The sequence below is a fragment of the Mustela erminea genome, chromosome 20 (assembly GCF_009829155.1).
Source record: "Mustela erminea isolate mMusErm1 chromosome 20, mMusErm1.Pri, whole genome shotgun sequence".
NCBI lineage: Eukaryota > Metazoa > Chordata > Mammalia > Carnivora > Mustelidae > Mustela > Mustela erminea.
The window spans coordinates 17,957,840-17,984,319 of NC_045633.1; the positions used below are offsets into that span (position 1 = coordinate 17,957,840).

At 41.7% G+C, this 26,480-nt stretch overlaps 1 protein-coding gene across 20 annotated transcripts in view; it reads right to left on the reverse strand.

Annotated features, from left to right (window-relative positions):
• RBFOX1 (RNA binding fox-1 homolog 1) overlaps nt 1-26,480 on the reverse strand; it is a 1,460,772-nt gene that overhangs the window by 93,799 nt on the left and 1,340,493 nt on the right. For all 20 annotated transcript variants that reach the window (XM_032326756.1, XM_032326745.1, XM_032326757.1 and 17 more), the window contains 4 exons: nt 25,877-25,930; nt 19,359-19,451; nt 17,496-17,556; nt 7,703-7,756 (listed from right to left, as the gene is read on the reverse strand). In XM_032326756.1, the coding sequence (XP_032182647.1) occupies nt 7,703-7,756; nt 17,496-17,556; nt 19,359-19,451; nt 25,877-25,930 (262 nt within the window). The remainder of the gene's footprint in view (nt 1-7,702; nt 7,757-17,495; nt 17,557-19,358; nt 19,452-25,876; nt 25,931-26,480) is intronic.

Here is a 26,480-nt window from a genome sequence, read left to right on the forward strand (position 1 = left end):
GATAAGACAGTTTATGGCAGCAATGTGATTTATGGGGAAGGCTTACTTTTGCTTTTTGGCCTAAGGTTTGAGTAGTTGAGTTCAGTCACATGGGGGCTCCGTGTCCCTGTGATTGCCTCCGAGGAAGCAGACGGACTCCTGTCTGGTGTGTGTGTCGTCAGACACCGTTGCCGGTAAAGTTAAGCACATCGTGGAGGCCACACTCAGAGGCTTCTGCCTGGTTTTTCTGGATTCCACCTCCTGTGCTCTTCCCCTTTGCTGATTTTTAACCTGTATCACTTTGTAATAAATCGGAACTGTGTCTCTAAGGGCCTTTCTGAGTCCCCGGAGCACATCCAACCAGACACAGAGACTGAGGATGGTCTTGGGGACCCCGATGCAGTACCGCAGCATGAAATCAAGCTTTATGCTTTTCCCTTCTAGAGTCAAAAATCACAGAGTAATGCCCGGAAGAGGAAGCATTTGGGTGAATGTCTCTCTTCAAGTTCTTGGATTGCCTTTGACAACTACAGACGCTTATCCATCTTGAGAAGGAGCTCAAGGCTTGATGTCAGCGTTATCAACATTTTAAGCCAGATTATTCTTGTGGTGGGGGCTGTCCTGTGCATTGTGGGATTCCTCGGGCCCCCACCCTTTAGACGCCACTAGTGAATATCCCCGTGCCCCCCAAGATGTGACAATGACAGATGTCTCCAGAGGTTGCCCAATTCCCCTGGGGTGCAAACTTACTTCCAGTTAAGAACCATTAATCCAAGATTGGATTAACTAAAGCCTGTGTGTGGGAGGTAACTTGTAATAAAATGGGATGGGCCTTGGAATCACAGAAATTTGGCTTTGGATTTGGATATAGCTCTTCAGCTTTTGAAGTCAGCAACCTAGGTTCACATAATATCACTAGATTCCTCATTTATCTGTAAAATCAGGAAAATGACACTTATCCTCCAAAGTTATAATCTCTAACCATGCAAGGATCCCAACACGGAGTCTGGCATGTGGCAGATAATATCACATGCAAAGATATTTTTATTAATTATCTTTATCCTCTACAACCTCAAGGCTAGGAGACATGGTGGGCATGTCCCAGTCTAGTCCTATTGAGGGAGCTGCACAGCAAGGTGATGGAAAGCGTGGGCTCTGAGGTTAGAAAAAAGATGCTTATGTAAAAAAACCCAATTTTTCACTTCTAGTTCTGTGACATGAGGGAGGAGATAAACTCTCCAGAAAACCTTGGTTTCATAATTTCTATAATGAAGAGAATGGTGTAACATTTTTATGAGGATTCGAGGAGATGCAAAGTGTTTTTGCACAGGGCCTGGCAGAGAGTCAGCGCCTAGAGTGCCTTATTGTTGCTGATGTTTTGAGTTGCTCGTGCATGAATGATGGCAGCCCAGAACTTTTCCTATGAGATTGATCCAGAGCCAAATGTTCAAACCTTGTCTTTCTCCCACACTGCAGAGGTGGGGCTACTCCTACAAGGGCTGTCCTGCCACTTCTTGCTTGAGGGACCTCTCCTTGGTAGGCGTTCCATGCAATAGAATGGGAACTAATTTATTGAGGCAGTGCCGTTTTTAGCACATAATCAAGTTCTGATCCTATCGGAAGATCAAAATCCCCCACAGCTTCCATCAAAGCTGAGCTGCATTCCTTCTGTGGGGCAGGGAAGGACACAGATAAAAATTAAGGCCACATGTGGGTTGGGATGAAGTGCAATCTGATAAGACAGATGGGGAAAGGAGAAGAGAGAAGGAAAGTGAATTGCAACCAAAAGGGGAGGCGAAGGTAAACAGATGTACGAGATAAAGTCTTTGAAGTGGAACGTTTCTGGGCTGAAAATCCTTTGCTTGGGGACTTAAATCTGGACTTTTCTGTTCCAGTTCACTGATGTGCACTGCATTTGAATCTGGCAGATGTGTAAATTATACAAAACACTGCAGAGCCAAAGGTCACTGTTCATGAGGAGCCATCGCTCTGGGTCTAGTCGAAGCTGGTCCTCTGGGTGGATATGGGCTGTGTTCGAGCCACAAGGGGCGCCTGGATCCTGCTGCTTTGAGGGTCTCTGAGTGGCAGCAAGTATTTGCAACCCACATTACATTCTTTCAGGGTACTAAGGCAGCCACCCCAAATGCATTTGGGCACATCATCTCAGGCCCAACCCAAAGTCTGGGTGGGTGGCCAGTGAAAGGAAAGCAGCCTGTGTCAGGGTCCCCCGTTGCCCCATGTTCTGACAATCTTACTCTTTCTCAGATGCTATTGTATCCAAATTGCAGGAAGGGAATTGGAAAGAAGTCCATCCAAAAGTGGGGCTAAAGGTCATTCTCTTAGCTGTAATGGACTCCATGAAATGAAATGGGGGGAGAGCCTGGGAGGGCGACCGACATCTACCTCCCTTGGACTCAATTCTTAGACGAATCATGGTTCACAGTGGCCAAAAGCCCACAGAAAACCAATACCTCTGAACGGGTAATCCAAGGTCAGATCCAGCTGCCCTTTCGAGATGAGCAATCACAGAGTGCGACATCCATCCTCTTCATTTTTAAACTTTATATTGAGATCCCAATCCACTCTCCCATCACCCAGCCCTGGAATCAAGGTCTGTGGTCCGTGGCCAGGGTTTTACTGAGGTGGACATAATCAATCCAACTGACTTCTAGTCATCACACTGATCTCATAGTTTCATTTTACTTTACAGCCTATAAAGTTCTTTTACACTCATTACCTTACCTGATCCTCCCTGTAACCCCAGGATAACCTAGTTTTAAGACCCGACCGCCTTTCATATGTGACTTTGCAGCTAGGGGTATCTTTCTCTTAGGACTTCCCCCCAACCCTTTGAAACCAGAAATGTTTATTTTTAGGAGGAAAATCTTAATTAAGGACCCCCATCTTCTCTTACCTCCACTGAAAAAATCCTCACGAATCATAAGAGGGTCTCCAGACCACTGTTCATTACCATCTCCAAGGTTTTCAAGTTGAGGTACTCTGCATCCCTCTACTTTCGACTTGAATCCTGTGGTTGTTATCGCCGGGACCTCACTATCTCTTAGATCTGCATTGCATTGGTAGATCTTTTCTTTTCCCTATTGATCATGACTCATGGAGTAATTTACCTCAATTCCAATTTTCCTTTGCAGGCGGGGCGCTCTCCAACCGCGGAAGTGAGTTATGTGTGTTCAAGTGGTGCATCTTATGAATCTTGTTAAGCTTTGCCGCCTTATAGCCCTACTGATGGAATATTTAATCACAGAAATGAGTTGGCAGATATGATATACAGCGTGGGTGAGCTCTGCAGCCATCTTACTGGCAATTGAGAAACGGATGGATTCGCCGTTTGTCAGTCCCATGGCGACAACTGTGTATCACCTTCTGTTATTTATTTTTATTTTGTTTTACTTATGTATGAAGATTAAAGGTGCTTGCTTTCCATCAACGGTTTCAGGGACTAGCTATCGTGATTTTCCCTAAAAGACACCACAGATTCTTTTAACCTTTTTACGAGATGGCGATGGAACGTCTCCCCACGGCGGGGGAACGGTAAGAACCCCCTTTGAGGCCTCCTCGTTGAGATTCTTAGAGACACTATTTCTAATTATACTAAGTAACTTGAAACATGCTCCTGGGAATAGATATTTGCCGATACTGAACTTCTTATTTATTGTCTTCAATTTTAAAAAAAAAAAAAAAAAAGAAGAAGAAACCTGACGTGGAATGGTCCAAGACACGGGCTTTGAGATCTACCTGGACATTTCTTTAATTGACTTATCAATCATTTATTCTGAGAAGAAGCCCCAAGGAGCCTGCCTGAAGATGACTAGATGTAGGCAAAATAATCAATGCTGTGTAGCTTTGTAGGAAAACACCCACTCGTCTTTGGAGAAGATTTACGTGGGTTCATGGGATGTGCTGATTTATGCATATCTGCTTCTGGAGACGGGTGTTGGGTAGGCATCCTTCTGGGGAGGACTCGGTACGAGTTCAGACAAACCCCCCGAAATGAAAGGCCTTTCATAACAGCTTTCTAAATGCTTCCCTTGGAACGTGTGCACGAGGGAACGTGTGCGTCATAATTTATCAAAGCAAATTAATACTGTTCAGCTAGTAATTAAAGATCCTCATTAAGAGGTGCTCCTGCCCTCTCCACCCCCACCTCGCGTTAGCAATAAAAATGCACTCAGGGCGTCAAGAGGTTATATACGAAAATCAATAACCTGCCATTTTATAATTAAAGAGAAAATAAATGTTAGGGAAAAGTCCACTAAATTAGGAAAATTACCTTTAGGAGAGATTGAAAATATTGATTTTAATTTACAAAATATGTGAACTTTTCATGCCCTGTTCTGGGAGACAATTGGAGGTTGGGTTGTTAATTCTGCATAAGCTTCAGAAAATCGATAATTATACTATGGGAATATTATGATATTTGTCATTAATACAAAATCTTACATGCAGGAGTGCCTAATAAGCCTGGCTTTCTATCTCAGGCAGATACAGGGCTGGCGTGCTAAATGTCCACAGCAAATCAATGACAAGGTCTTCATTTTAGCTTTGAGGCATGTTCGAAATTGCAAGATAAATCCAGACTGTGCTTATAGTTGGGGAAATCCAAGAATCCCCCAACCTCAGTCATGGGCATTCAAATGGATGAATTAGTAATTATACCTCCAAAGCGAAATGAAAATGTGCCCCATCTACATTTGCATACCTGCGCTCCATCCATACAGGGGCCTTAACTTTCCATTTAAGCTAGTTCGATTCTCAGCGTCTGTGGGTCTTCAAGTTTTTCAAAGAAATTGTCCTGGAGTGTTGGACTGACAGCATTTCCCTACATGTCCACATGTCACGAACTCCATTTACCTACATACATAGGTAATTTCGGCAACAAGAAAGGCTTCCGATTAGCAAGGGGAGCCCACGTATCGGCAACACTAACATACGGATTTTCCAAGTAAAACTTACTTGTTCATGCCCCATTTCTTTGAAGACTTAAGGTTATTGGAGCATCTTATAGAAACAGTTATTTAGTTGTCCAGGATCCTTAAAACTGCCCCTGACACAACCCTTTACCGTGTCTGAATACGGAGGAGGTGGGGGGGAGGGGAGGGTGACAGCGTTGGTGGTGGTTGGAAAAACCCAAAGTTATTATCTTACTCCTCTTCTTTAATTTGACTGGCTTGGACATAGAGCAGTAGCCTGATCTACCATCATAGGGCACAGTCCGTAAGAATTACAACTTCCAATATTCACAAAAAATAAAGAGGCAGCACATAACCCAGTTGTAAAGAACAGAGGCTCTCGATTTCAAAATCGAGCCAGCTTCTTACCCACTTGAAATCTTAGCCCTTCGGTGCTAAGGGACTCTGCCTACCTTAGTTTTCTCATCTGGAAAACTGCCATGAGGATTTCAATACATTAATTTAGGTAAAGTGCTTAGAACCGTGCCTGGTCACAGATAATACTCGGTAAATATTAATCTTTATTACAACTTATTCTTTCCCGATAGTGCCATGATCTAACTTCTGCAGCTGGGCTCAAGGCTAATCTGGACGGCTGCTTGAAGGTTCTAAAAGTCAGGCTGATTAATTTATTCTCATATATACAAGTTAGTTTGAATGGTTTCTTCCGTCTTACTGTCCTCTCAAACACTCACTGATAGGCATACAGGTTTGAAATCACATGGAAAGGAGATTCTCTTGGTCGCTTTAGCCAGACGGCCAGCAACTATACTGCTTGGGACCAGAAACATGTCCTTCCTCTCTCTATACCAAGTGACACATTTATACCCTACCTCCTCATCAGATGGCTTCTTGCTTCTTGTCCTTGACCCATTACTCTGGGGAGAAACTGGGCACGTGGCCTGGCATGCACACTTGCAGAGAACGTGCTTGCTTATTTTCCCAGCTATCGCGTTCCATGGGGCAGCGCCTGCTGACGCATGGGAGCCGCTGGCTGGCCTCCTCCGTGCCCTTTAGAGGGACTTCCTTTCTTTGCAGCTTTGGACAAGGATGGACCCCAGCAACATCTGTGCCCCTAAACAGACTGCCTCACCCCCGATCCCATAAATTAACTTCCCCCAAATGGACAAGCTGAGAACAGAAGGACCAGTCCTCTCATGATTAAGAAAAGAATCTCTTAGTTTAGTGGTTTGCTCAGAATTTAGCACAGTCAGTTAAATTTCCCCTTACGGCAGAGAGGTGGGACATAAATTTATTTTTATTGGCCTAGCGTTTATGTGGTGCTGGCTATGTACTTGTCTTCATATACTAACCCATTTAATTCTAATAAGTACCTGTGAGTTTGTTACTATTGTCATCTCCCATTTAACAGATGAAGACACTGAGGCACAGAGAGGTTAAGTAACTTGCCTAGACTCACACAGCTGGCAAGTAGAGGGGCCGGAATTTGAACCTGGGCTGTCCGAGTACAGTGTTTATGTTCCTTATTTAGTGCTAAGTGTCCTCTCATGATGTGGGTTCCACCATTTAATCATGGAAAGTTTTATAGCGAACAGGTTCCTCCCCCAGAAGCATCAACACAGTCAATTCCAGGTCATAAAGTCACCGGAGTTAACTCAGGCTTATGGTAATAATCACATGCGAAGAACAAATATTGCCAGTCTGAAATCCAGAACTTAGCTATCTTATTGGACCTTCCCAGATTTACCATTTTTTTCTTTGTTGAGTTGGTTACTCTGCTAGAGTAACCATCTGAGTGTCCTATGTTCCTGTCGGACACTAGGGTTGATCCATGATTAGGAAATGACAGATGGCATCCCAGAACGGACGAAGCAGGGGGTAGGACTTACCGTGAAGAGGTCATTAAGTGAGGGAATCTGGAGCAACTGGTCATTTATTTCTCCTTATCAAAGGGCAAGGGCCCCATCCAAGAAAAAGTTCTTTTCAATGAACCCATGTGGCAAATCTACTGAAGTTCTAAGATGTTAAATGCAACCTTGTTAATGAGCAAGGGGCTAAAGGGCAGAAGTGACAGGCCCAGCAGAGCCCAAATCTCCACCACTGGGTGCTCCTCCCAAAATGGGCTGAATAGATTTTCTACATGGATTTCCTGATCAAATGGTAGTTGGTGGTAGCGGGGAAGGGGTGAGAGGAGAGACCTACCCTGGAAGGCAGAGCAGAGAGAGAGATGGAATTGCTAAGGAAAGCTGATTTAATAGAGAAAGACAGACTCTTTTTTTTTTTGCTTTTTGGTTTTTTTTGTGTTTGTTTTTCTTTTTTCTCAATTTCTAAATAAGCCTTCTCTTGGCAATTTCAACTCTCTGCCACATTATTGGAATAAGTGAGCCAAGTCTCTGCTTTGCCAGGAAGAAAGAAAGGCAACCCCACGTGGAAACGTGTGGCTAAAACACACATCCAGGCAGATCGAAATAAAATGGGCACGAACAGCTCTACGTTTGTTCAATGTGCCCTTGAACAAAGTCTCGATGTTTTTTTGAGGCAAAATCAATGTAAAATGTCATAAGGAGCTCTGTGTGTACTGTGCAGCATAACGCACATACCCGATTCCCCTTTATTTTTTAAGGGGTTTAAAACTCTTTTGGTTTCGCTTTAAAAAAAAAAAAAATCCTTCAGAACTTCTTAGGAGGGGGATTTACGTGGCTCAGATTATTTTACAAAACCTGCTCTTTACTGGCAGGCAAAACACATTTAGAACAGACAAAGTAGAAGCCATGCAAAGAGGAACTCTTTACCTGCATAGAACTCGGGGCTGTAGACCGCACCCACAACTGGATTCAATTTCCAGCCTTAAAATAAATATACAAAAACATTATTATCACATTTGGCTCAACAACTCATATCACCGCAAGTGAACCACAAATCAGATGGGGTGTTGTATTTTTTTTTAATTTTATATTTAGAGGCTATATAGTTTGGGAATGCATAAAAAAGATTTGAAACCTATACCTCGAAAATTAGACTTATGCTTTTGATTTGCTGCCAGTGCAAGTTAATAGGATGGAAACTACTGACCAGCTACAGGTGAACTTTTTGAAAATGCTGTGGTAATTAATTTTCTCCCACATCAATATTTTCTAGAACCACCATAATAATTTCAATTTTTTTTTGTCTTCCTCCATGGATCACCACTAGATAATCCATCATATGTCCCTTCCTGATAAGTTCACAAAAATCTGAAAGCTCACATAAACAGAATTCTTCGTGGCAACATATTCTGATAATTGTCATTCCTAATTATGACCCAGAGAATTCTGAAGTGCTTTTTACATCCCAAAGAAAATGACATTTATCCACTAGAGATTGAGTGTGGAATACATTTCAGTGTATTCAGGAACCATAAAAATTCTTAATCAATGCATGATATCTAAGGTAACTTTCAAACAACCTGTGTATAAGATTAACAGAACCCTGTAATTTTCCCAGTGTTCTGGATGGAACATTTTCTGTAAAATGAATCCTGTCCCCTTAGGAACTTTTACTCAAGAAAAGAGCGTACAAGAATATTTGCAAATGGAGAAGCTGTGCACATTGCATACCCGTTGGGCATCATTTAGGGAACAACCTCCAAAGAATGGTCACGTTTCAGGGTTTGGTGATTACTTCCTGCTCCTGCTGGTGAGTTTTAGGAAAACATCCATTATATGGAATTTCTGAAAGACCAAGAAGGGCAGGCACTCTGTCTTTTATAGAAGACCTTGTGTCCTTGGGCTAAAGGTCAAACACCAGAGTTCCTTTAGTATATGAGTCTGAGAAAAAGCAATGGTAAAAGTTGGGATGCCAGAGAAGGTATTTCTGACAAGGAGAGCTATTCCCAGAAGGGAGAGATATGATATCTTTTCATCTGACCTAAGTGATGCACCTAAGAACAGCCAGGAGGTGGCCACAATCTACTGATCCCCTAAGGAAGACAGAGGCTCAATATCTCAGGAGATAGGACCCTGGAGGAACCAGAGAACTTTCTAGAACTTTCTAAGAATTTTTGTTTCTAAGAACTTTCATCCAACTTGAATGAGCTAGCTAGTTTACAGCCCCCAGGATGGTCTTAGGATAGGATTTTTCAAAGTGCAATGCTTTCGTGCCTGGGAGGCTTATTAATGGAAACGTCTGGCCCAATTTTAGATCACCAGAAAGAGACATAAAATTCTGAGATGTGTTGTCCCAACGGTTTCTGAAACTTCACACTGACACCTCCCTCTGTTATATTAACCACATCTTGTCATATAGAAATTGCTATAATGATATAAAAATAAAAATGATCTGGCACATTTCAGAAAATGTGCTTTATGGATTTGGAAAAGGACTTCAGTTTGACCAATTAAAATTCTACTATTTCCTAAAAAAAGAGAATACCCAATTTCTGTGATCTGTGGACTAATGTCCACATCTCAAGTCCATGGAATCAAACAGAATATAGAGCAAACTGTTTGAAAATAAAGCTTCAGGATTACCTGGACATATTTAATGTTCTTCCCTAGTCCTCCACAGAAATCTCGAGTTTGTGAACAAAGTATATGAGGACACATATTAAGTGAATAATTAAGTTATGGGTTTATCACTCTTTTTCTTTATCCCTCCAATCCCCATCTTATACTCTGCTCATGTCCCTAACTTCTACTGGTGATGGAGACAGGGTCTTTTTGTCACTATTGAAATAAGATTTTGTTTTTTTATATACATCCTCATTAGCTTCCTTAAATATTGCCTTCTACACACAAGACTGGGACATACCATTTGCTGAATGTGGACCCACTGATTAATTTTGATGGAACTCTCAAAGCCTATAAGTTATGCCAACGGTCTCTCAATTTCTCAGTGAAACAGATTTCTCAGAGATATCTAAGACTATCCTAAATCATGTTTCTCTCATTTGCCTTTATTCTCCTCATTTCCTTGAAGCCTTCTACCAAATCTATATCAGTCTTCTATTGATCCATCTATCTGTCCATAGATCTATCCATCTATCATCATTTTTCTCTACCCTCTTTTTCATCTATTCATCTATCTACCTATCTATCAATTGATTGCTTGATCATCTCTTGACAAAGTTTACCTGGTGTTATTTAGATCTCCAGTGTCTTCCCAGGGAAGGCCACTTCATGCCCTTATCTATCTGTTCACCAACTACCTCCCAGCTTACCATGTCTGTTCATGGAAAACTTATTCAATATGTAAAGAATACAATCCCTCATTAGGAGATACGTGATATCTCATGTATGCCAGTACTAACTGAGAAAGGTCAATGATAAGGATCTCCTTCACAAGAAACCAACTTGGAATCTGTGAGCAGCAAAATGCAATGTCATGGAAACACCACTGCAGGTTTTGCCCTGCTCCCTGTCATTGGTCCTTTTTCCTAACCAGTGCTGCTTCCGATGTATGGAAACCAAAGACATTTCTGATCCACACCACAGGCATGAAAACCAACTTCTTACCTCCCTCCTTCCCTGCAGTCTGCTTCTCACCAAATCTCCCCACTTCAGCAAAAGGCATCTCTCATCCACTTGGCTCCTCAAAGCAAAATTCTTGATAAATAATTTCTTGATTCTCCCATTACCCTCCTACCCTATAGAAAATCCAATTGGTTAGACGTTGAAAGACATTTCCATGCTCTCAACTTCCATTCCTCACCATTGGCACCATCCCAGGCCAAGACACTTCTATTTCTCACCTGGATGAGACCCAGCAACACTGTCCTAACACACTCTATCTCTTCCCACTCTTCTTCTCCCTCCTTCCTTTACCCACTCGATTCCTAGTGGTCAAGCCCATTTTAAATGAGTGGATCAGATACGCCATTCTGCTGCTCAAAATTCAACAGCTTCCTTCTGAACTTAGAAGAACACAAACTCTATCCTTGACCCACAAGCTCATACAACCTAACCTCTGTCCATTTACTTCATAGTATGATTCCCTTCTCCAAAATATGGTGACACTGTGCTTTTAAATTTTTACAAAACCACCCAAGATCATTCGAGATCAATTCTGGATTATATCCACTGCTCCCTATGCTTGGAGAACTTTCCCCAGCTCCTGATAAAGCTGACTTGATATTATGGAGGTCTCCAGAGTCCTCCCAGGGCGGACTACTCAATGCCACTCCTTCCCCTTGAGCTATACCCTGATTCCATTCCCTGTTTTGTTTTTTGCATAACTGATAACACTACTTGGGTTTATCTTTCTTCTTTCTTTCTTATTCCTAATTGTTTTTATAACCATTCCCCTTCATTAAAATTAATGGTAAAGTGAACAAGAGTGCTGTCCAATGTGAATTCCCAGCACCTAAAACTGCATTTGGCAAATAGTCAAGGCTCCATAAATATTTACTTAGTTTTGCTCTAAAGGAACAGAAGGAATAGAGAGCTTTTTCTAATGGGCTCATTCCGTTTTGGCTAGGATTCTGTCTCCTTCCAACCTCCAAAGACCTGCTTCCTGATATACATCTAATAAAGAAGGACTCTGTTAGGGGTGACTGTCTTCAATGCAGAGTAAGGATCTAGACCCTCAGAATCACCCCTGCTCAGACTTACAGAGCTCATGCAGGCTTATGTAAATGTATATAAATCACATGCAGATAGCCTCCTAGTCCCTGTGACTCCTTCCAGTACCTGGAAGAGACCCTTAGGATAACCCTGCTGGAGACGGGAGACTGCACTGTCAGGAAGATGGACAAAATGATCCCCGTTTTAAGTTCTCAGGCAGTCTGTGTACAACCTCAAGCCTTGCAAATTCAGAGATTTTGATCAAGGACATTAAACCAAACAATGAGGCTTACAACAAAAGAGAACAGCTGAGAAAGCCCACTGCTCCCAGCCTCTCAGGGACGCCCATACAACAAGGCAATGGAGCAGAGACCAGACATAGGAGCTCTGTAGAGAGACCCCCCTCTAGGGCTGGGTCTCAAGGGGCTGCATCCAAATCAGCACTCCCCTCCTCAAATTTAGCTTCTCAAAGGTCATCTGCCAGCTTGCTGTAGAAAAACGCTGCCTAAGCTCGCCAGAGTTAACTATGGCTGTATTAGATTTTAAAAGTCAAGTCTGAATGTGCACACAAAAAATCTGCACATGTCTTCTCTAGGGCTTTGTTGGGTTGGATAGCAAAGAAACATATTCAAGAAAGTGCCCTTAAATGCACCACAGGGGTTTCTGGAACTGCATACCAATGCTTTCTAAAGACATCTACTGAAGATGCCAGGCAACGCCCAAAATGAAAAGTTAGTTGCACACTGCGTTTGGTTCGCCCACTATTTTTTTTTTCTTTTGCAACATATATTCATGGCCAACATTCAGATTTCATTACAATACAGGATTTCTGGTTTTCTTAAAAGTTCCGTAGAAATAGCCCACTTTAGAGTATGAATCCCACACAGACCAATTTGCTGGAAGTGACCAGGGATCACACCACTTAGCCCCCAGTTAGCCGCAGACACCCATGCTCCCTATTTGGCTTAGAGGCCGAATGCCAGCAATCTTTGATTATTATCCTGTCCTGCTTTTCCTTCTAATAGAGAAATATTTTGCTTTTCCTTGTATGGAAATGGAAGATAGTTCAAAAAGAACGTGAGTTTTTCAAACCCTCTCTGTTTGCTTATCTATTTTACTTGCCTAGCCTCTGCTGGCATCTGAATATTTGATCCTGAAATTAGTATGTTTATCAGGAAATTCAATTTACGATCTCTAGCAAAAATGAAACAAGATGACTACTTATTATTGAGATTACTTTGTAATTAAATTTTTAGGGCATTTCGTAGACCTGGTCCTAGGTTGAGCACTTAAATCCGTAATAAACACAAATAGCCCAGAAAGTAGGTCCCACTGTAGCTCAGTTTCCACTTAAGAACACTGGTGTGTGGAGGGTTTCCACAACTTGCCTGTAGTTCAGAAGCCAGTGAAAGGCAGAGCTGATACAAGGTCTACTTCTCTCTCTATAGTCTTGGGGGGTTTTTTTTGTTGTTGTTTTTGGTCCAATTTTTATCCTTCCTAAGCTGTCTGAGAAAAAAAAAAAAATCCACATCCAACATCCAGGGAATCCCAGAGAATCTGGTTCGCAACTTGTTTTGCACTGCAAACATCTGATCTGCAGAGAGTACAATGAACCCCAGCTCTGGTCTGAGGGCTGCTGTCCTGGGGAGGAATCAGCAAGACAGAAGTAGCCCAACTCCCTCTTCGGGAAGCTCTCTGATCAGTAGTGTTTGCAGAACCCTGGATGTCATTCTACAGTCTTCTCTCATATCCAAGCTCAAATGTCCTTGATGTTGGTGTAACAGAGCCCGCTGGGTTTAGGTGTTTAGGATCTGGTCTTCTGGCTTCACCGGAAGCTGTGTGGCTGGTTAAGCTCTTGCCTGGCATGTGACTGAAGGGACGCATGAATGTGACGCTGGCGCCGACAGTGATATTTCACCATGTGAAGATGACCTCAAAATGTGATGGCTCTAGGAAGTTATATTTGCTGAAGTGTACGTTGGTAACTGTAACTTTTCTCATTTTGACCTGACTTCATGGGACCTGATTTATCTTCTCTTCCCCACTCCCAGCTTTACTGAGGTATAATTGACAACTAAGATTTGTACATATTTAAAGTGTACAACTTGTTGACTTGAGATTACATATACACTGCAAGATACCAGCACAATCAAACTAACTTACGTATTCATCATCTCACATAGTAACTTTCTTTCCTTCCTTCCTTCCTTCCTAACATTTTATTTATTTATTTGACAGAGAGAGACACAGCAAGAGAGGGAACACAAGCAGGGGGAGTGGGAGAGGGAGAAGCAGACTCCCCACTGAGGAGGGAGCCCAATGCAGGGCTCGATCCCAGGACCCTGGGATCACGACCTGAGCCGAAGGCAGGCACCCAGTGACTGAGCCACCCAGGTGCCTCTTTCTTTCTTCCCTCCTTCCTCCTTTCCCTTCCTTCCTTTTATTCTTTTTGTGGTGACAATATCCCTTTTAACATAGTCACCCTTGTTAAGGATCAGAGAGGGCCCCATTATCTTCTGTTGTATTGCAATCGATGGGAAGGGTTCCTCGCAGTGATAACACTCAGAAATGATGGATTGGAAAGCTTTGAGAACTGCTGTTCTTTGACTACCAAGAGTCTCCACAATCTCTCCTATAGAATCTAGCTGCTTTATGTCATTGGGATTTGTATTTGTTTCTTAAGTCGGTTCAGCTGTGACTGTCTCATACTCAGTCCACATGACAGGATAAGCTCGAGTGTTCCCTTTCAGGTACTGGGATGAGAAACCCAATGACTTATTCTCGGAAACTCAGGATGCGTGGCTACCTGGAATGCGATGTGGGATGCTTATGCCTCAAAAACAGGCATTTGGGGCTGAACATATAGGAATCCTTTTGGTATTGTGGTCTGTTGCCTTTCGTGTGCAGGTCTGTAAGATGATGGAGGGGACGTGACATTCTTGCATTCACACAGGCATGACCACAAGGTTTGTTACTCCAGAATAAAAGGGAAAGACTTCACTAAGGACTTCATCTCTTCCAGCCTCAGGTTTTGCCTCTTTAAAACAGGGATAAGTAGGTCCTCTTTGTAGAACTTCATGTGGGTCTGGAACATTTAAAATGCTTAACATGATGCCACATGGTCATTGTTGCGGGAATGCTGGCTATTAATGGATGGGCTTTGAACTGCGTCCCTAAATTCCACTGGGCTAGTGTTCAACCCTGGGTAGGACCTGGATCAATAACTTCCTTTAAAATAAACATGCATCCATATGGCTTAGGGAACAATATTTGCCTTCCCTTGCTTCGTTTTCTCACATCAACACACCTGAGCACCTACGCACACGCACGCTAGAACTCCCTTGCACACGTGTGCACACGCACAGGGTTCCCACTTCGTCATTACAGGAAATGCCTAGCGGTGGGGTTGATGTCATCATGTATTAACTCTGGCAAGTTGCAGAGCTATCATTTTTACCCAAGTAGAAAGGCTTCATGATGCATACATCAGAAATTTGTTTCATTTCAGCACTGGGCATTCAGTCTGCTGTGGAAACTGTCTTTCTTTCTTTCTTTCTTTTTTTTTTTTTTAAAGATTTTATTTATTTGACAGAGAGAGAGAAATCACAAGTAGGCAGAGAGGCAGGCAGAGAGAGAGAGGGGAGGAAGCCGGCTCCCTGCAGAGCAGAGAGCCAGACGTGGGGCTTGATCCCAGGACCCTGGGATCAGGACCTGAGCGGAAGGCAGAGGCTTTAACCCACTGAGCCACCCAGGTGCCCCTTGTGGAGACTTTCTATATCATTTAAGGCCATGTCTCGGGTGGTTGGAGCTGGAAAAATGGGTCAGCAGAATAAACAATTCTTCTGATCTTTCAAGCTGGAGCCCTGTTATATTGAGGGTATATCTCTGTTTAATGGTGCCCCTTTTAAAAATAAGAACAGACTGACTTGGGGCGCCTGGGTGGCTCAGTGGTTTGGGCTGCTGCCTTCGGCTCGGGTCATGATCTCAGGGTCCTGGGATCGAGCCCCGCATCAGGCTCCCTGCTCCGCAGGAAGCCTGCTTCCCTCTCTCTCTCTCTCTCTCTCTCTCTCTCTGCCTGCCTCTCTGCCTACTTGTGATCTCTGTCTGTCAAATAAATAAATAAAATCTTAAAAAAAAAAAAAAAGAACAGACTGACTTAGCCAAATTGGTAGTCAATGCACAAGGGAAAAGAAAAAGAAAACCAAAATTACTAAATGCTAATACTACTGTTTATAATAACAACAACACAAAATTCAAATGTCAATCAGTATGGAAAGAAGGTAGAACTAAACCCATTAATCAGGATGCCTGCGAGGCTCAGTCGGTTAAGCCTCTACCTTTAGCTGGGGTCATGATCCCAGGGTTCTCAGATCGAATCCCACACTGGGCTCCTTGCTCAGCAGGGAGTCTGCTTCTCCCTCTGCCTGTCACCTCCCCTGCTTGTGAACACTCTCTCGCTCATACTCTCTCTCAAATAAATAAATAAAATCTTAAAAATAAAAGAATAAAACCATATATCCATTTCAGAGAATGTTATGTAATTGCTAAAAAGAATGAGTTTGGTCTCTATGCATTAAAATTGAAGGAACTCCCTATTGATATCTAAAAGCCAATTAAAAATGACGTGCACGCCATATCATTTATAGAAAAAGTGTGTACATGACACCATGTATATTACAAATATATACTTATTACATATATATGCATAAAAATGCAAAGTCAAAAAACAGATAATAATCTATAACGGGGTGTCCTCTGGGGAGCTAGGGCACTGAGCTGGCAGTGGCATTATTCAAAACATATTTAACCTATTCATTAATGTTTATTATTATTATTATTTTTTGGAATGAATCTCTATTTCCATGTCTCACATGTAACTAAAATATTAAAAATGGAAAGTTTCATACATTTTCCTCTATGACAGCAATTAAATTATATCATTTTTGAAAACCTACAAAACAGAGGAAAAATGTCTTCCAGTCTTATAGTTCAACTCAACCATTAGCGTTTTGAGGCAATGCCTTCCATAATTTGGTTGAAATCAAGGTATACTTTTCCATTTAAAACTTTTTCATTCATTAGGGGCTCTGTAGAGTTCTCACCTGGCTCATTTTAATGGGTATAGTATCCCATTGAGTATATATACTTTGATTTACTGCATTAAATTCTTCCCAGCTTTTTGGTACCATTAAGTATTGCTGGCCCCCACACCTTAAGTATCTTATGAGAGATGCGTTCTGGGAAAGATTAAAGAATCAAAATGGTAGAACACTCTCAACTCTTGTTATTAATGTGAATTCTGATCACAGAGGGGTTTTGAGAGGGCTTCTTGGTTAGGAAGGACAGAGATGCGTTGTCCTGAAGGGGTCTGCAATACGTGACAACATCCTCACCCGGCTCAAAACAGCATTGGGGAACCGGAAGAAAAGCAAAGACTGCACCCACCCAATGGTGGTCCTCAGGAGACACCCTCCAAGCCACTTTGAAACTCTCACAGCTCCAGAGAAGACCTAAGGCCAGAACCAAACTCTGAAGCCCCTCTTCTGGAAACGACTAGGGATCAGCAAAGATGTTGTGGTGATGGAAAAAAAGGAAACAAACAAAACTTCCATCCTCCCTCAACTTACTAAAATAACAGCAAAGTAACTGACCCAAGTGATCCTTGACTGACTGTATTTCACCCCAAATGGGAGTTAGTCTAGAGAGATTGGAGGAAAGTGAGGCATGCTTGACCTGAAAACTAAATTTGCTCCTGTTGTGAAAATTATCTTTTTATAAAAATTATTATTTAAGTCTAGTTGGCCTACAGTATTACATTAGTTTCAGGTGTACAACATGGTGATTTGACATATTCAGGGCTCACCAACAGACTATTTTCAGTAGTCACTGAAAAATATCGTACTGATTCACATGGTTCACTGTAGCAGGTCAGCAGCAAGGACACGGCAGCCACACCGAGGCTAACAGGGTTTATGGAAACATACTCGCTGGTTAAATGATACTTAAGAGATACAGAGCTAGGGATGAGTTCTTGTAAAGTACTTACCATTTGTATAAGGGTTGACAGTCTTTTTATTTGTCATTACACGTGCTGTGGCATTATTTACCTATGTACACAGAAAACTCAAATGAGCACAAATTCCAGGGCCAGCCCACAGTTCAATTAGTTGCATGCATTATGACTGTGATTACTTATTAAAAAAAAAAATAATAAAATGCATTTTAATTTATAAAAGGCAGTAGGTGCATAACAAAATCATACATTTTTATAATTACATTTACTTCATAACCATTTTAACTTACAAATCATTTCAATAAAGCAATGTCATATCATTTAAAAGTTTAATAAGGAGACAGTAAAAGCAAATTAAAAGGAACTGCATAATTGAAGACTTAAAAGCATGCGTGTACTCCATGGTAACACAGAAACAATAAATATTTTTAAACACAAAATAAAATTCATATGAAGGAACATGCAGTGGAGTAGAAGAGGGGAGAGACAAGGTACAAGGGAACATAAATGTCAAAAAAAAAAAAAAAAAGGGACAAACAAGATTTAGCTGTGTGCAACACGTTGGGAGGGAAGGACCATCAGGAGCGCAACATCTAGCATTCAACACTTGAAACAAGAGCCTTCGACATCGCAAGAATTAACAAGATCATTCAAGCTTTAAAGTCACAGCTAACAAAAGGATAAAAGAGAGGGTGCATTGTTTAACACAATATGGAGTTAACGATCTGAGTAAGATGTGCACTGTCATGTCTCAATCCAGTCAGTGCCTCCCAGGCTCGCTGAGAACGTACACTCAATTACAGGCGTACCGGTACCCAAAAAAATAGAGCATCAAGAAAACTTAATACGACAAGTCAAAAAAATACCACGTGGTATATATATGTATAGAGATAACCAGCACTAGATACGTGAAGCGGCAGATGGACTTCACCACTTACCATTCACCACCATCGCCAGCATGGGTTTGTATACAGTTACCATGGTTACTGAGAGTTTGGTGAGGGGCCTAAGCGTTATCGTCGAGGGGGGGGAAAACGAAAGGCAAAATATGCAACATCTTACTCCAAAGACTAAAGCATTTTTAACTGGTATTTTTTTTTTTTAAAGTTTTAACAAATATAACCCTGTGGTCATGTTGAGGGAGATCCAGTGGTAGAAAGAGTAGATTCTGAGTATCCAGATTTGAGCATTTATTTTTATTATTTTTCTTTTTCAGTGAAGAGAGGCCAGATATTTAACAGGAAATCCTGTTCGGTTATTTACTTTATTACTGAAAGAAGGCAAAGGTTCAAACTGGCTTCTTAAACGAAAACAAAACAAACCAAAAAAAAAAAATGAAAGATTCAGTGACAAAGACCTCTCATTTTTTTTTTTTTTTAAAACAATAAACAGTTTTTCTTCCGAATGCTACTGTTTTCTCCATTTGAGTCAATTTGGACACCACTGTGGATCCCTCGTCAACCCTGCGGTGGAAAGAAAAAGAAAAGGAAAAAAGAAAAAGGAAAAGAAAAAGAAAAAGAAAAAAGAAAAGAAACTGCTCTGTTTTTTTTGTTTTGTTTTGCATACTGTCTCCACTGTTTGGAACCTACTGCACCCGTTGCTCATTAAAACACAGAAAATTAAGGAAAAAAAAATGTTCAGAGTAACCTTTCTTTTGTCTCACTTTTGCCATTCACCTTTCGTCAGTAATAAGAAGAACATAATAAAGTGAAATTAAAAAAAAAAGTAAGGCCAGTTTTCCTTTTTATATATAAATATAAAAATATATATATATATATAAACAATGAGAAGGGAGTAGGGTCACATACAAGACACGGTGATGCATCTGGAACAACGAATGAGCGTGAAGCAGACATTTATAAAGAAGATGTAAAGGAAAATATTTTGAACATGCACCTCGATTTTACGGCCCTCTACCACGGTGCCGTGTAATTTCTCCCTCGCCCTGTCCGCATCGGCACTATTTTCGAAAGTTACGAAACCAAATCCCTGCATGCAGGAGGGAGAAGGGGAAAACAACATGCACATTATTATTCCAGTCCACGACCACTGTGTAACGTTCTCTCGCTTTAATTTCTATTTCTTGTCCTGGCTTCAGTTCTGTAACATGCAAATTAGAGAAATTATAAGAATACAAAGATGTGCAATAAGTAAGCGACAAATGTGAACAAGATTTTTTTTTTTCTGTCACCAGTTAGCTGTAACCCCTGAAGAATTCAAAGAATGATACCAAAAATACCTTTCTAAATGTCACTACAGAAGAAAATAAGTCTAACGGAAAGAAAATGAGATCAAAATAAATTTACAGTGTCTTCACAGAGAAGAAAATGAAATAACGAGGAAAAAAAAAAAAGGGAACCACTTTCTTGACATGCAAATTAAGAATAAAATAAAATAAAACGTGTGCACGGAATTCAACAATGAATGCCAAAATCTTCTAACATTGCCTACAGAGTCATGCCGTGTGGTCTTAAGAACATCTCTTCTTCATGCAATTTTAGGGTTATTCAGATTTGTCAATTTTACAGCCTTAACTTCTCAAAAATAAAAATTAGAAGCCTAAAAAAAAAAAAAGGAAAGACCTTTTTCATAATAAATCTTAACCTCTTTGATCTAATAAACAAAATAATCACATGAAATGAATTGAAATAAACATCAATTGGTTAATAATGCAAAGAGTTCAAGTTGCCCTTTTTTATATCAATACTTCCCCCGCCCCTCAAAAACATATACGCTTCTGAACTAGTCAACTTTCCAGGCTAACTTCATTAACTGAAAAGGGAAACGTATGCATATATCGTAACATTCTAAGACATTATCTTGATAGCCACTTGTCAAGTCAACAGTTAGAAAATAAAGGATCTCAGTTAAGAGACTTATTCACAGTAACACTCTGGGCGCTACCTCTCTTACTGATAGATAATAGACCCTTTCCTTCGCCACTGGCATATTTTGTTTTAATATTTCAGCCTCAAAAAACAACCCCACTAAACGTCACATTGTCAAAAACCACCTTTTTTCCTTCACTGACACTGTTCCTAAGAAGAGTACAGAGAATATGACACATTATTTTTAAAACCCCTAAAAATATTTGTACATCTTGTTCAGAAATATACACCAACCTTTTGAAACCATTCCAGTGTAAATTTGCCCAGCTTGTTCTGGTGAAACAATGCAATGTGTCGGGACGCCTATTTGCAACAGGGTAAACTTCAGTAAAGGGGCATGTTGGCTTCTAGCTTAGTTGGGACAGTCTGACATTCAGTCTCACTGATAAAAGAGAGAGTAATTACAAACAACAAGTAGTCAAGCTACTAGTGCTAACCCAACCTCTCACTACATTGCTGAAGGGATTTCCAAAGCTTGGGGTATTCAGAGAGGTGCTGGCCCAAGGTCTGCCTGAAGAGAGAACTTTCCAAAGTCAACGTGGGCTCATCTATAGGAGATCCCATCCGGGGATGGATCCAAGCTAAATTAAATGATTATGATACAGAATTCTATAGAGAAAAAATAAGCAGCTTTACTTTGGAGGACTGGACTGAGAAGTCTTTGATAAAAGGACCCACTGTGAGGATCTGAGATGAGGATGGGTCTAGATGATTCGACTAGTATAAGACTTTATGCTCCATAACAGAAGAACTTTGTCTCGGACATCGCTTGTGGTATGCCCATGTGAGGTGTCCAAGTAGCCGAACCGGTGAGTTGTGCAGTAACAGCTCTTTAATGGACTGAAGACAGAATTTGAGGGGTTTGCTCCACGAATGGTGCTGACTCTTGGTCAGAGGGTCCCAAACTTGGTTGCCCAGTGAAAGGAAGTGGGGACCCTAGCATATGAACATTAGGATTCCTGAACGCTGCCATGTGTCTACCCAATCAGAATCTCCGAGTGGAGCCCAGACATCTGTCTGCTGAGAAGGCTACAGTGTGCCCCAGCCGCTGCATTTCCATGGCCTCTCTTATTACCAAGCACCATCAAAGGCAAGTTCCAGTTCATTGTATGAGGTAGACTATTCCATTGCCAATGTCCAATGGGCACCCTATTCAGTGGAGTGAGTTTTGGAGGTGACCATCTGTCTGACATGGTGATTTGGATCTTGGGCGTATAGCCACTGTCTCCTCAAAATCAAACTCTCTGGCACACGCAGAATCTCATACAACCAACAAATAAAGGAAATAAGGCTGCTGGCTGCATCAGGGGCAATTCTCTGACAAGGAAAGCAAAGAAAGTCCACAGTTCGAGTCTTAAAGATGGAAGGCTTGATGACATCATTGCCATCCACAGGCACCAGTCATTAATTAGCACCACAGCTCCATGAAAGGGGACGTTTAACTCCCCCACCCAACGTTATCCCAAAGAATCACATCATTGATTCTTTTCTGACCCCAGGGCAAATCACACTGGCCTAAAATCTGCACTGTGGGCATCAGGGAGACATGAAAGTGGAGACAGAAATAAGTTCTGAAATCCCATGTGAAGTTCATAAACCACAAAGCAAGTAGTTCACTACATCCCCAAATTCTTCCCTGTTTTGAACTCAGATAACATATATGGATTCTTCTTATTCTTACTCTCATGTTCTGCTACACTTCTCTCTCTTTCTATCTGTTTTGTTTGTTTTTTTGTTTTTGAGGTCCTCAATATTATTTCCAGCTGCTGAGATGACTGGTTGAGATTCTAGAAAGTTGAATGCAGAAGTGCTTGCTCCAGACGTAGGTCCCAAATATCAAAGGGACTGTCCTACCTCTTCCATTGGACAGTCACCCCCTCCCCTTCCACAAGGCAAGAAGGAATATGGCCTCGGGCCAGAAGATCATCGGAATTCTCATCTGAAGCGTGACACCCATTACCTGGCCATTTTCAGATATCCTCTCTGTCAAGTGCAGGAGCTGGGCCACTCTTTGAAATCGGTGATGAGGCTACTTCCTTTTTCCTGCCTTGAGGCACAAGGCACAATTCCAAGGCACAACTTGGAGTTCTTAAAAACTTTCAGAGTATTTTTATGTCAGCCTTAAGAAGGGGAACGGAAGGAGCACATTCTGGACTTGGCCTGAGAGCTCAGGAGCTGGATACAATGCTGGATGTGGAACCCTGAACGTTCTAGAACACACAGGATGCACAGAGCACGGCCCAGGTGCTCTTTGTTGCAGGAGATGCACTGCTCCCGGAACTCACCTCAGCAGAGGGGTGGAGAGTGTTCACTCCCAGGGTCAATGCCCTTTCTTCGCAGAAGCCTTCCCACCCCTAACAGTCTTGGCCTGCCTGCTTGCTCCCTTGCCATAGAGCACAGCCCGCACCCTGACCGTGGCTGGTCTTAGTGGTTCGTCTCCCCCACCACTCAGGAAAGTCTATGAGGACCGCTTCGGTCTCACTGACCATGGATTCACCCATCTTCTTGGCCCAAGGAGGGAACTAGTCCTCACAAATCATCTATGAATCAAAGGTTAGACAGACTGTCTATTTCCCGGGTATATTAAGAAGTAGCTCTCTCTGGTTGTATCCCCCACATACATCATTTCAGAGTTCAACAACATGTTTTTAAATCTCCTAAAAGGAAAAAATGAATGATAGGATCTCTTACCCCTAAATGCTACTAAATTCTCATTTTTGAAGTCGGTTGTGTCTTTTTAAAATGTGGCTTCCCTGTATACTTGCTATCCATGTGCCCAGGAGCTATTTATGGTATATGTTCTCAGGATAACATAGATACTACCTGTATCTTAATAGGGTATGTGCAAACACGCACATGCACACACACACACACACACACACACACACCAAACACCCAGAACACACAGCCATACTCTGTGAGGACTGACTGACCTGCCTCAGGGACCAGCTCCAAAGATAATGACCAGACAGTGAGCTCTGGCTCTCAGGGCCCACATGCTTCCTGGCTGCTTCTCCTGTGGCAAATGATGCACGAGAGGTCGTAACAGTGGTTCAGGTTTCTTAACCATTTAAATGGAAATGTCCCTTTAAATAAGGCCCTTTCCTGCAGAGGATAATGTCAAGTCTGAAAAATATCCCTGGGTGAGTGGCTGTCCCCATTTAGCAGTTCCCCCAAAGGACTGTCTCGAGGACACTCCACTTAACACCGCAACAGTCAGCCCCCAGCACCTGCCAGAACGCCTCTTTCCCAGGGAGCCTACCCACCCAGGCTATTCTTGAAGTCTCCTAATCAAAAGTAAAAAGCAGGTTCACAAAGTCAGTCACTGGATGCGGCACTTAAACGGTCTTCACCGCTAAAGCCCTAGAGACAGGCTAATCGTGGCAATGACGGAAGAGGGATTAAAAATAGTTCCTCCATTGTACTTTCAAAATAGCAAATGATATTCTTCTAATGTCCCAAAACAGCTCTCGAAAGGAATTAAACAGCTTTTTCTAACTGGCAAAAGTTACAAAACAAAATATAAAATAAATATAAATTAAAACAAAAAACAAAAAACAAAGAAAAACACAACAACCTTTAAAAGCATTAGTGCCACAGACTCAGGATTATAAGAGAGTTAGTCAACATTCCGGGTCATCTAGGATTTTGCCAAGAATGCATCAGGCCTCAGTGAAAAGGATTAGTTAGGCTAGGCACATTTTTCTTTTCTTTTCTTTTTTAAGATTTTATTTTTAAGTCATCTCTACACCCAACGTGGGGCTCGAACTCACAACCCCAAGATCAAGAGTTGCATACTCTACCAACTGAGCCAGCCAGGCACCCCTGGGCATGTTTTTTCTTAATGCACTTTGCCTTGCAAGGTATAGAAACAGCTTCTATAATGATTTTTAACTAAGGAGCAGAAAGAAAATGAACTTATATTTCCCCCAGCCTAGAGGTCACACTGCTGATATAAAAATAACTAAAGTATTTGAAATTTGGGGAGAAGACCCCTGCACTGGCAGAACCAGAGAGTATAATAATTTTTTTTTTTTTAAATCTCATGCAGCATATCACGACATCATTTTGGCCACGGAAAGGAAAGTACTAGAATTTTCTTCCCTCACATCAAGCTGTATCATCCTATTTAGGATGGAAAGGGTGCAAACTACCCAAGGAATAATGCAAGGAGGTGGTTGCTATGCCCAGGAGGGGTAGCACTTGCTCCCTTAGAGAAAACCGGTTCTTCTCATAAACCCTCTTGGATACGGACTTGTCCCAAATAGCCTACGTGAGGAAAGTTATGGGGCTAAATCCAGTGTCTCTCTGTATCTGATAAGCAATCTGTCCCAATACCCACTTGCACAGTCTGAGGATACAAGGGAGCTTAGAATTCCTGCCAGCCTGGAGACTGGTACCCTGGAAATTGGGCAGAGTTATTGAAAGTGGTCACTTTCTGGCTGCTGAGGTCAATCTCACAGTCCTCCAACAGGATGCTTACCACTCAGTATCTCTGCTAAGCCTAACGCACTGCCTTCCTTAAGGGAGATTCTGATGGAGCCCTGGAGTTTTCTGTGCACGTAGGTAGGATGAAGACACGTTCGCCACCACAAAACACCAGTGGGCAAAGGGGCATTTTGCATTTAGATGAAGCGTTGGCGTTTGTCTAAAACAGGCAAACACAGTGTTTATAACTCTAACGATAGGCCTGGAAGGTTTGTTAAAACACAGATCACTGGGCTCCCATTCTGAGTGTCTGATTCAGTTGGTCTGGCTTGGACCTTGAAATTTTGCATTTCTGGTATGTTCCTAGGTGCTGCTGCTCGGGGAACTGCATTTTGATGACCTCTGATAGACGGGATGCTTTGAGAGAACTGGGCCTTTTCTTCTTAAACATATTTCCACGCTGAAGGTGCTGGAGCCTTTCCACATAATCCCTGATTTTTACTAACATGCTTAGGTCTGGAAAAATTGACTTAGAAATTGGTCTCCTATAGAAAAAACCGAAAACCAAAAATGAATTCAAAGCAATGGCAAATTGCAAAATGGGGAGTGGCAAACATATTAATGAATCCGATTATATTCAAAAGGTTGGTGTATATGAAATTTTCTCCCCTACAACCCAGGAAAATAACTGCACTTTATTAATACAGAATAATCACATATTTACCTGCGCATGAGACTATCAACTCACTTTTTAATATAAAGAACATAATTATCACTGAAAAACAAAAATGTAGCAACAACATTATTTTTTAAGCATGGGTAATTTTCCTCTGGAAACTTGATATATATAGATAGATAGATAGATAGATAGATAAATAGATAGGTATAAAACAGCAATTTTAAATTACCCCCTTATACATTTAAACTGAACCCAATGCATTTCCCCCCATTTTGGAAACTGGAGGAGGTCTCTAAAGGAATTCCCACTGAAGTGTATTTTCACAATGTGCTAATTAAAACAGTGCAGTTGTTTCCCATTATCCATAGCAAACGTTTAAAAATAAGCTAAACAATCCTAAAGTAAATTAAATTGCTTACCTTTGAGCCTCGCTCATTAAAAATAATTTCAACATCTAAGATTTTACCAAATTGCTGCAAAGAAATAGAAATGTTTTATAAGCAAGAGAAATGGAGGACATCAGATTATGCACATTGGTAACTAAACCCCAAGTCCGAGTTTGTTTATTTGTTTTCTCTTTCAGTATCGGGGTGGACATTTTATGTTGTTTCATCCTTAGTGATGTGCTTGAACCAAGAGAAAGCACAAGCATACATATGTTTTTTATTTTATTGGATACCCCACCAAGTGAGAGGTCATAATATGGGCCTGTGCAAAATCTGTAATCAGGTGGTTAGTTCTCTTTTTCTTTCTTTCTCTCTCTCTCTCTCTCTCTTTTTATAAAGATTTTATTTATTTATTTGACACACAGAGAGAGATCAAAAGTAGGCAGAGAGGCAGGCAGAGAGAGAGAGGGGGAAGCAGGCTCCCCGCTGAGCAGAGAGCCTGACGCGGGGCTTGATCCCAGGACCCTGAGATCATGACTTGAGCCAAAGGCAGAAGCTTGACCCACTGAGCCACCCAGGTGCCCTTCTCTTTTTCTTTCTTCTGGTGTGGACAGTTGCTTTCCCAGGCACTGAGCAG